The sequence below is a fragment of the Zeus faber genome (assembly GCF_960531495.2).
Source record: "Zeus faber genome assembly, chromosome: 16".
NCBI classification, from domain to species: domain Eukaryota; kingdom Metazoa; phylum Chordata; class Actinopteri; order Zeiformes; family Zeidae; genus Zeus; species Zeus faber.
In genome coordinates this window covers 24,830,733-24,841,523 of record NC_137202.1, presented here as the reverse complement: position 1 = coordinate 24,841,523, position 10,791 = coordinate 24,830,733, and the positions used below count along the sequence as shown (strand labels likewise).

Sequence of the window (10,791 nt, the reverse complement as noted above, 5' to 3'; positions counted from 1 at the left end):
CCCCTTCATCACTACACGGGTCGATAGTATAAATAAAAATAAGACGTGCATTTTATCATTTGTTAAGCGATCTCTAAACTCAATGTATGAGCTTTGAATAGTAAACAGATCTCTTGCAAATGAGAAAATAATGAATACACTTTTTTTTTTTTTTTTTTTTTTAAGAAGCTGCGTTGGGCGTGACGTCATCACGTCGTCACACACCCGGAAGTGTCCAGCGCCTACGTATGTGACCGTCCGCCGCTCTGAGTGTTTCGTCAGGAGAACTTCGTCGACTTCAATTAATGACTTAATGTCTTACTTTTGCGTTACTGAAAAAAAAAAAAAATAAATAAAAAAAAACAAGTTTAAAATGGAAACCGATGATTGATAACGACTAAAATCACGCTCTCCAGTCTCATTATCACGCTATCGATATTATGACGATATATGAACCCAATAGCAGGTGTTCGCTGACGTTACTAACCCTTTGTTTTATTACTAAAAAGCATCGTGATGTGGCTGCATTCTGCCGTCTCAAATAGATGTGACTTAACTATAACCATCTGTAGTCATACATCTGTAGTATGTATGACAAGGGGGGGATCTAGTACCACGTATATTTTAAGATGCGTTTCTCATCTATAAGCTTTGAGGAACGGAGGGGAACCTGCTGTTCTTGTCAGTAGATGGGGCCATTTCTCAAGTGTACCCCAAGAGACGAACGCTTCTTCTGCGTCCCGTCCACATTGCTATTGGTCATATTTTCAATTTTATATTGCTGTAAGTCGTCCAAACTAGGAGTTTGATCAAGTGATGCACTATAGTAACGTATGTTTGGATCTCACCAGACCACGAGGAGGTTGTGCTGTCGCAGTACAAAATGGCTTTAGCTTTGTAAACAATAAATATTAATGTTTGTATTAATATATGTTATTATTGTACTGTAGCGTAACCGCCATTGCGTAATTATTCTATTTTTTGTTGTTGTTTTTTTGCCCTGCTGTTGTTGTTTAGGGCAAATTCTCAGAATTTTTTAAAAACTCAATCTATCAATCTATAGCCTTGTCACAAACATCTCGGAGTTGAGGTTTCATCCAAATCGATCTGCATACGGAGCAGATATTAGTGAAAAATCGACCAAATTTGATTGATATCACAGACACGGGCGAATGCGTTTCACGTCAAAATACGTCCAACCCGGCTGAAACTATCTGGAGGACTCAGGCAGAAGCTACATACACGGTTGAGGTACCATCTATCGATTTACGTGTGTATTTATACAGCTTCAGAAATACAATAACAATAAACAGAAATACTATTGATATTCATGCCACCACCTGCATGCTGCTTGGATTATTACCCTAACCCTATTCCCCTGTTACCCGTATCATGAAACGTCACATTTTAAAAGTCTTGCAAATGATTTGTTTTAGAAAAATAAGAAGAAGAAAAACTATAAATAAATTATATGCTGAATTATTTTCTTTACAAAGGTTATACCAAACCCTAGCGCCTAGAGACATGCAGACACTTGCATATGATTGTGAATACTCCCTTAGCTTTCTTACAACATAATCAACATTGCGAAAACACAAAATTGGTTATTCAAGAATGAGAATGCTAGATATAAATTATACCAAACATAGATTTACAAATGTACAAATATGAAATGTTATATATATATATATATATATATATATATATATATATATATATATATATATATATAATACTTTATCATATAAAATATGAGGAAGTATTTTACAGGATTATGTTGGGAATTTTATTTTATTTATGTGGGAATTATGTCCATTGTGCAACCTGGAGACACATAATAACTTGTGGACTGTTTCAGGTTTTGGGTAATATGTAGAGCGGGAATTTAATTTAATAACGAGTCCTTTATTAATCCCCAAAGGGAAATTCCAGAGTTGCAGCAGCAGCGACATACATGACAAAAAACACATAATTTACAAAAACAAATTATGAATCAATTACTATATATATATTTATGCAGATATACACAAATACATATATACATATATATAACATACATACGCACATATATACAGATACACAGACATACTGTATAACCATATACATATAAAATAACAAAAAAAAAATCGAAATAATAATAATATAAATAAATAAAATAAAATAGAATTTAACTTAGTGAAAGGTAAAGCTTAAAAGTGTAAGTTAAATGTAAAGTGAAAATATGCCTTGTGCATTGCCAGTCGGTGGATTGCTTGTGCATTACTCTAGTCTTTGTTTATAAACCCAACTTTTACATGATGAGGTTGTAATACCCAAATTACCATAGATGTACAGGTCACTATTAAACAAGATGTTAGGCACAAAGGTTATGGAAGAAGTTGCCATCTGAAGAATCTGTGCTGGCTCCAACAGATAGAAAACCCTGTTACGCCTGTCTGAATTTCAAACCATGCGAAAAATCTAAATGGCTGGGGAGATAAATTCATAATAAAACATATTACGATGTCAAACAATATTAAAACTTCCAGAATTTAACCAAAGCAAACTCCTTTGTGTCTATATGTACTTAAATAAATAATTGGCAAGACTTGTATTATAGAGGGGAATATTCCAATTTGTATGCAGGTGGTTGCATGTGTATCAATGGTATTGTTGAGTAGCTTAGATATTTTCAGGATTGTGTTTTTCTTGCTATTATATGGCTGTTATGTGGGGTTCTTCCTTTTTTTAAGGTAGGGATTAAAAAATGGGCTGAAAATAAAATAGTCATGATTGAGATATCCGTATATACACTAATCAGCCAAAACATTAAAACCACTGACAGGTGAAGTGAATAACATTGATCATCTCATTCCAATGGCACCTGTCAAGGGGTGGGATGTATGAGGCAGCAAGTGAACAGTCAGTTGTTGAAGTTGATGTGTTGGAAGCCGGAAAAATGGGCAAGCGTAAGGATCTGAACCACTTTGACAAGGGCTAAATTGTGATGCTAGACGACTGGGTCAGAGCATCTCCAAAACGACCGGTCTTGTGGGGTGTTCCCGGGATACAGGGGTTAATACCTACCAAAAGTGGTCCAAGGAAGGACAACCGGTGAACTGGTGACAATGTCATGGGCTCCCATGGGCTCATTGATGCACATGGGGAGCAAAGTCTAGACCGTCCGGTCAGATCCCACAGAAGAACTACTACAGCACAATGTGTAATGCTGCTCTGATAGAAAGGTGTCAGAACACACAGTGCATCACAGCTTGCTGTGTATGGGGCTGTGTAGCCGCAGACTGGTCAGAGTGTCCTTCGCCGAAAGCGCCTACAATGGGCATGTGAGCGTTAGAACTGGATCATGGAGCAATGGAAGAAGGTGCCCTGCCCTGATGAATCATGTTTTCTTTTACAGGATGTGGATGGCCTGGCATTCATGTGGATGTTACTTTGACACGTACCACCTACTGAAACATTGTTGAAGACAAAGTACACCACTTCATGTCAACGGTATTTCCTGATAGCAGAGGCCACTTTAAGCAAGATAATGCGTCCTGCCACACTGCACAACAGGAACATGACAAAGAGTTCGAGCTGTTGACTTGGCCTCCAAATTCGCCAGATCTCAAGGCCCAATCCATGGGGGCCCCACCTCACAACTTCCAGGACTTAAAGGATCTGCTGCTAACGTCTTGGTGCCAGATACCACAGGACACCTTCATAGGTCTAGTGGAGTCCATGCCTCCACGGGTCACAGCTGTTTTGGCAGCACGAGGGGGAGCTACACAATATTCGGCAGGTGATTTTAATGTTGTGGCTGATCGGTGTATTTAAGAAGTATCTCTCAAATGTTATATGGTGTCATTTTGTATCGAGGATATTCCTCATACATCTGCTTTTCTTGGATTTATTTTCTTGGTGCACTTTTGAAACGACCCCTTTGGAAAAACATGCGAGTGGCCTGTATTTTTCCATACATTTTCTGAAAACGTCACTCGTTGGCATATCAGATTTGCTCATTATCATTAGCTGGTTGAAACTATGGTGTTCAGTCTAAATCAGTCTAAATGACAATGACCAGTCAGGCTGTACAGTATTATTGAAAGGTGGTGCCCGGTAAGTCTACTGCCTATGTACGCATCTGTGCTTGCATTTGGCTTCTATCGACTCCATCTTTTTCTCTGTGCACCCGTGAAATATCTTGCCAGGCATCTGCTGCGAAACCCGGGGACCCTGCCGCTGGTTTCCACAACCAGACAGCCTGCGAGGAGTGAGTCCAATTCCAGGCATGTTTGTTTCCAATAAGGTTATGTTGAAACAAGATACAAGGTTGATATTACTTCATGCATGTACAGCGTGTTTGACTTTGCTCGAAGGTGAGGGGTCATCGGGCACACCCCCTGCATCGACAGCTTCTTCTTGCTTCCAGCCTACAGAGACAGGCATGGTGCGGTGTACTAAAATGCCTCTGATTGTTTGGTGACGGCTGATGCACGGCGGCTCACAACGAGACGGTTCCCACTGGATTCCAATCCAACCGGGGCCTTTCTGTGTGGAGTTTGCACATCCTCCCCATGTTCACATGGGTTTCCTCCCCACCTAAAAAAACCGCTGCCCACGCCCCTGACCAAGGCATCGGTCAACATCTGGAGTTGGTCCCCGGGTTCCTCAGTGTGGCAGCCCACTGCTCCTAGATGCTCCTAAAGGATGACTTAAATGCAAAGGATTAAATACACTTTGGTCACTTACAGTTCAAGTGCGGTTCTGCAGCTCCATAATTGATCATGGCATTTTACATTTCCAACTGCGTTTGTGACTCGGTCTGTGTTCTCCTGACGACCAAAGCAGAAGGATCGTCCCTGTCTCATCAGCGCCGCACACTTTTAACTCAACAGCTATTCTTTTTTGAATGCCAAAAAGTATTTATTGGGTATGCAAACATTCATTAGGGGATTAATTACTCTGCGGCCATCTGTCCCTCCCCAATGATCCCTCTCCCCCAGGTTCCCCATCCCTCCACACCAAAAGCAACACTTGCCCATGCACATTGATACATTTAATACAGAAAAAAAGATTAGTATTAATATTTATTTATGTATATTTTTATTTTGTGAGCTAGTTAATTACTTAGTTGAGCAAGTCGGTTAATGCAGGACTGGGACAAATGGAGCACCCTTGGACATGGATCTAAACACAAAACATAATTCAAAATGCTCCAACCTAATCAAATTAATCGCAGGCTAATCAAACGTGTATAGAGCGGCGGCGGTGGGACAATGCGTTTAATAGACGGGTGTGCATGTCATACGGTTAGCACAGAGAGTGGCTTGTGTCGCGCTACGGCCGCTCGCGCTCGAATAGCTCCGGACAGCGTGATTATGCACGGCCATTACCCAACAATGGAGTTTAATTTCGGCTCCTCTGTTGAATCCCCGGCAGGATCTGGCACACAGGCCTCCTTAATCGTCTATCTTGTGGCTTGTGCCACCGCGGTGGCGTTTAAAAATTTCCAACGTTCACTTCTGAGGAGTATTGTTCACTTAGTGCTCAGGCGGGTTTCTTGCCTTATAACAGTGGGAAATATGCCCCCCAGAAAAATCCCAATGCTTTTGTCATCCTGTGCCCCGATTTTGCTGTCAAATAGAAGTGCACTTTGTGCGTCGATATTTTGGTCCCTTGTTGACGTAATCGTGACTTGACTTATCTGAGAGAAAAGAGAGCTGTGGACAACAGAAGAGATTTATTCTCCAGGGAGGCGGCACATCAGGCATGACACTGCCATCAGCCCTTCTTAGAACTTGACACACACACTCACAAACACACACACACACGCATTTTCAAGTATGCTTTCACCCTGAAAACACACCATGATCAACTACTGAGGTGTGTGTGTGTGTGTGTGTGTGTGTGTGTGTGTGTGTGTGTGTGTGTGTGTGTGTGTGTGTGTGTGTGTGTGTGTATACATTTTTTTATTGATTAACATTATAGTGTTATTATATGACAACTATATATATTACTACTATATTGATAACTATATTATATAATTATGACTATGATAACCCCTATACTTCTTCAAGAGTTTTAGTTGCAATCAGTCAGCAAAATTAAGAATGAAACCTACTAAGCTTTGAAATGTTTCGTTTTAGGTTAAAAAAAAAAAGGTATTACATTAGAAATAGTTATTATAATCATATATAGATAATTTATGTCTGCGTCGTGGCTTTTATTCGCCAAGAGAAATGTGTGGACAAAAAAAGATGTACTGTACACAACAACCTGTTTTCATGAAAAAATATTAATTTTATTTTCGGTACAAAAACTATCATTGAACAAAAATAAATGTCTGTCTGAGAGCAAGAACAACTTACAAGTCTACATATTAGGGCTCGAAAAACATTTTTTGCTTTTGACAAAATAAATGATTTATTCAAACCACACCGCTTTCCCGTGACTCGCTTACAAAACAAATACTGATAACGATTGCCAGCGGCTATTGAAGAATTGCACAGCATTTTGGGGCCATATCATAACAACAGATAATAGTACAATCTAATAAAAATGCAACGTATTCGTAGCACAATCTAATGGTCACACTAGTCATTTCACATTTCCTTCAGTGAAACAATCCCTTTAAACTCTACACCTGAAACACAGCTTGTTGGACATTGCGAGGAGAAACACCCAAACACAAGGTTCTGAACAGAAGTAGAAGCTAATTCATAGTCGTAAAAAGACTACATAAATGTGCCAATAAATAAAAGGTAATACAATTGTATTTACTTACTCCTTGACCGGAGGAAAGACTTATTATGCAAGCACATCACATAATTTTGCACACGCCTTAACACGCGGTCGATCGCCGAGGGATCACGTTTGGACCTGGTAGCCGTCAAACTGGTACGAGAAGGACGAGTGGATGTACTCCTGTTCTATGGGGGAGTCGTACCTCCCGAGGCAGGGGTAGGCCTCGGCCTGCACGCAGTCCAACTGCAGGTCCAGCCACTGGCAGTGGGGCGCGCTGTGCCTCCGGGGGTCCGTCAGGATCCGGTTCAGGGCCACGATGTAGCTGAGGGCCATCTGCAGGGTCTCGTACTTGGACAGCTTCTTGTCCTGGCCCCACTGGGGGACCACCTTGCGGAGGCGGTCGAAGGCCGTGTTCAAACCCTGCATCCTCTTGCGCTCCCTGGCGTTGGCCGCCGTCCTCCGCCGCGTGGCCGTCTCTGGGCTCTTGGCGTCCGACTCCGACCCGGAGTCGGTGCAGCTGGGCCGGCGGGACTTCATGCTGTAGGTCCTAGCGGCCACCGTTCTCCAAACCACTGAGTAGAGGCACTTGAAAAAAGGAGAAGTTTCCAAGTTCTAAGGCGGCTCAGGGGTCTGTGTGCAGCAGTCCTGCTGATATCCAAACTGCTTCGCCCTTTATCACACAATGCCCCGGAGATGTGATATGTGTAAATCCGGAGAGTGGGGTAACCCTGAATGTCGGAGGGCGTCCCGGGGGTTCTATGGTCTTGGAGATGGTCGGGGTGCAGCTTTTATAAGACGGGGCAGAGATGGAACAGGTGGCAGCAGGTGGAGTCCCAGCTCTTTAACCGCCCCCCCACACCCCCACTCTGCTTCCCTATATTGCTTTTAGAGGAACACACCCATGTGGACTCATAAACACCCACAGCCACTCTCAGTATCTATACACACACACACACACACACACACACACACACACACACACACACACACACACACACACACACACACACACACACACACACACACACACACACAAACCCCTTAATGAAATTCCAATTATCTTGGACTGGTCTCTCTGGTCATGGCTTCACTTGGGGCCATGTGTCACAAACACCGAAAGTCTGCCATCTGGCTGGCACTGTCACTTCACAAATGCAGCAAATGCTGAGTCCTTGCAACCAGCAAATTAAGAGGACATCATCAATATTTCAGAGGGTTTTGTTTTTGTGCGTGATGCTAGGCCGGAGAAAATGCATTAATTTAGCCTTCAGAATGCAGTATGAATTTCTAGTGACATTTAGACATTGACATTGATTGTCTGTATATACTGTAGTCAGATCATGAGACATTTTCTGTTTAGGATATAACAATTGAACACAGATATAGTATAATACATCAGTTATAATTGTTGTTATTATAGTTATTATTATAATTGGTAGTATTCATTATCATAGTCATAATCATAAATTAAAATTGTTAAGCGCAATGATGAAAATAATTCACTCCAATCAGTAATTACAATAGGAAAAATAAAGCAAATATCACATTAGTATGTATTAATTATATTATATATAATATGTATTTAATTATTAGCATACAAAATATATTTTATTTTCAATATTTATTCTTTACATGTATGTGTATTCAATCTTGTTAAATAACGTATTTTCCACACATGACTAATTACACTTGCGTTTGTATTTTAGGTGGATTCGTTTTTGATAAACGGAACAACTTGTATGTTAAAATGTAGGGTTACTTTTGTATTTGTGTTTTTTTATTGTGAAAGTCGGCATCACTTTTTTTCAAATAGTGGATAAAAAATGTGTGTGTGTGTGTGTGTGTGTATATATATATATATATATATATATATATATATATTGAGAGAGAGAGAAATGGGATAGACATAAAATAAATGTATTTATTGTCCACTTTAAGTCCTTTTTCCTCTTCTGTGCGGTTACATAAATCTCCCTCTCGCTCCCCGTGGCCGTGTCAGATTATCACATAATCTCATTTCAGCCCGAGGCGACAGAAGTGTAAGTGTGGCCCCTAACCTGAGGGACTTAAAAGCACATCAGCAGCCTTCGCTAAAGCGGATTAAGGATTTCAAAACAATGGTGGGACAGGATGTTTTCCAGCTTTCTGCATTATTTGACTGTGTGTGTGTGTGTGTGTGTGTGTGTGTGTGTGTGTGTGTGTGTGTGTGTGTGTGTGTGTGTGTGTGTGTGTGTGTGTGTGTGTGTGTGTGTGTGTGTGTGTGTGTGTGTGTGTGTCGTGTGTGTGTTCTCCGGCGAAGCTGGGAGTTCAGGTAATATTTTGTGCAGCGTCCCTCACAGCCACAGAGTGTGTAATCAGCACTGGAAGTTTTAATGAATCACAGTATGTGGCATGCATTAGTGTTCCTTACGTACCAGGGGCCACATGTGAAATAAATAATTGATCTGTCTACTGGTCCGAGGAAATGGGAAAGACAGAATAATTTGTCTGTCTGTTCTTTCCATCTGCTCGCAAACCAGGAACTAGGCCAGTTTTGCACACACACACACACACACACACACACACACTGATAAACACCAGGGGTGGAAGTAACAATGACAACTTTTCATGTTAATTCTAATTAAGTACTTTGTTTCACGTACTTCATTACTTTGCTGCTTTTTCAATGAGGTCGTGGATGTCGGTCATTGTCATTTTACCATTTATAAAAAACAAGTCTATGGATACATTCATACACTTTACGAACAGAGAAATATGTCGAAATGTTCTTTTCTGCATGGACCTCCCCCTTGGACTGAACACTTCTACTGACGATGCATTCAGAATCCACCGTTAAAAAGTAACTACGTAGTAATCCCTTTGTACTTTTATCCACCTTACTTCTATTTGAGTAGGTGTTTGCACGACAAAACGCGGCCTGGCAACCCAATGAGCCTCTCATTGCCACTAACCATTTCAAATATACTTTGTCTGAGGCAAACGTTGGCCGGTGCGTATGTATAAAGGACCCCCCCCCCAAAAAAAAGTCACACTAACACCAAACTGTGTTCTTTAAACGACAGCGTTTCGACATCCTAGACCCCCCAAGCTCCGTGGTGGGGGAGGGAGGGGGGGTGATGAATGTTTAATCATCGCCAGAAGCCCTGGGTAACGCCGGCCCCTTTGCTGTCGGGTCATGGACACAAGCTGATGCTGTCTGGTCATTTTTGGGAAAGGACTGGTTCGCTGTGCAATTAGGCATATAATCCCATCCACCGCTTGCTTCATTGATTACAGATCGGTGTGGTCGGCCAGCTGCTGCTGCTGCCGCCGCTGCCGCTGCTGCTGCCGCCCGCTCGCTTGTCTTGTCTGCGGGCCCCGTCTCAGACATCGTCGTCACCACCCCGGGCCCCGACCACCATCTTCCAGCCTCGCCCCCCCACCACCTCCTTCGCGATTGGCTCGTCTGAGCACCCATGGCTATAGACCCTCTGTCAAAAGCCATATGTCACATGGAGAGGGAGGGAGGGTGGGGGTGGGGGTGGGGGGCTCGGGGTCTGACCCTGTATGCTGGAGCCCGGTGTCAAATATCATAATAAATCCGCATGCGATAAACACTCCTTATGGGGGCGGAGATTAATGGGAAGCCCGTATGCTGAGACAAAGGGGAAAGTGTAAAAAAAAAAATATATATATATATATATATATATATATAAAAATATATATATAAAAGCAGTATCTACTGTTTGAATATTCTTCTTTGTAACCACCTCTGAAAATGACCACGGACCCTTTTTTGTATTCAGTATAAATATGTGCAATAACGCTGGTATTACATTAGTATTATACATACTGTAATAAGATCGTTCATACATAGTAATAATTCATATTTATAATATGTACCCTACACACCCATAACAATTTTTTATCCTGTGCATTCTGTGTATTTCTATGACTATTTCTGATTTGTATTTTTTGCCTATATTGTTTATATAGTTGACAATACGTTTTTACTTTTTATTGAATTTTATTATTCTTTATTTTTTCAGACAATTTTTTTCTTTCTATCTGCATCTGGTTGTCATGGTTTCCATGGTACATGGTTAT

At 41.3% G+C, this 10,791-nt stretch overlaps 1 protein-coding gene across 1 annotated transcript; it reads right to left on the bottom strand.

The window, feature by feature from the left end:
- Positions 1-6,828: 6,828 nt before the first annotated feature.
- On the bottom strand, positions 6,829-7,242 carry atoh7 (atonal bHLH transcription factor 7; the record flags this gene model as incomplete). The annotated part of the gene is made up of 1 exon (XM_080017040.1): positions 6,829-7,242. The coding sequence occupies one exon, from the start codon at positions 7,240-7,242 to the stop codon at positions 6,829-6,831; it is 414 nt and encodes a 137-aa protein (XP_079873166.1).
- Between the last annotated feature and the right edge of the window lie 3,549 nt (positions 7,243-10,791).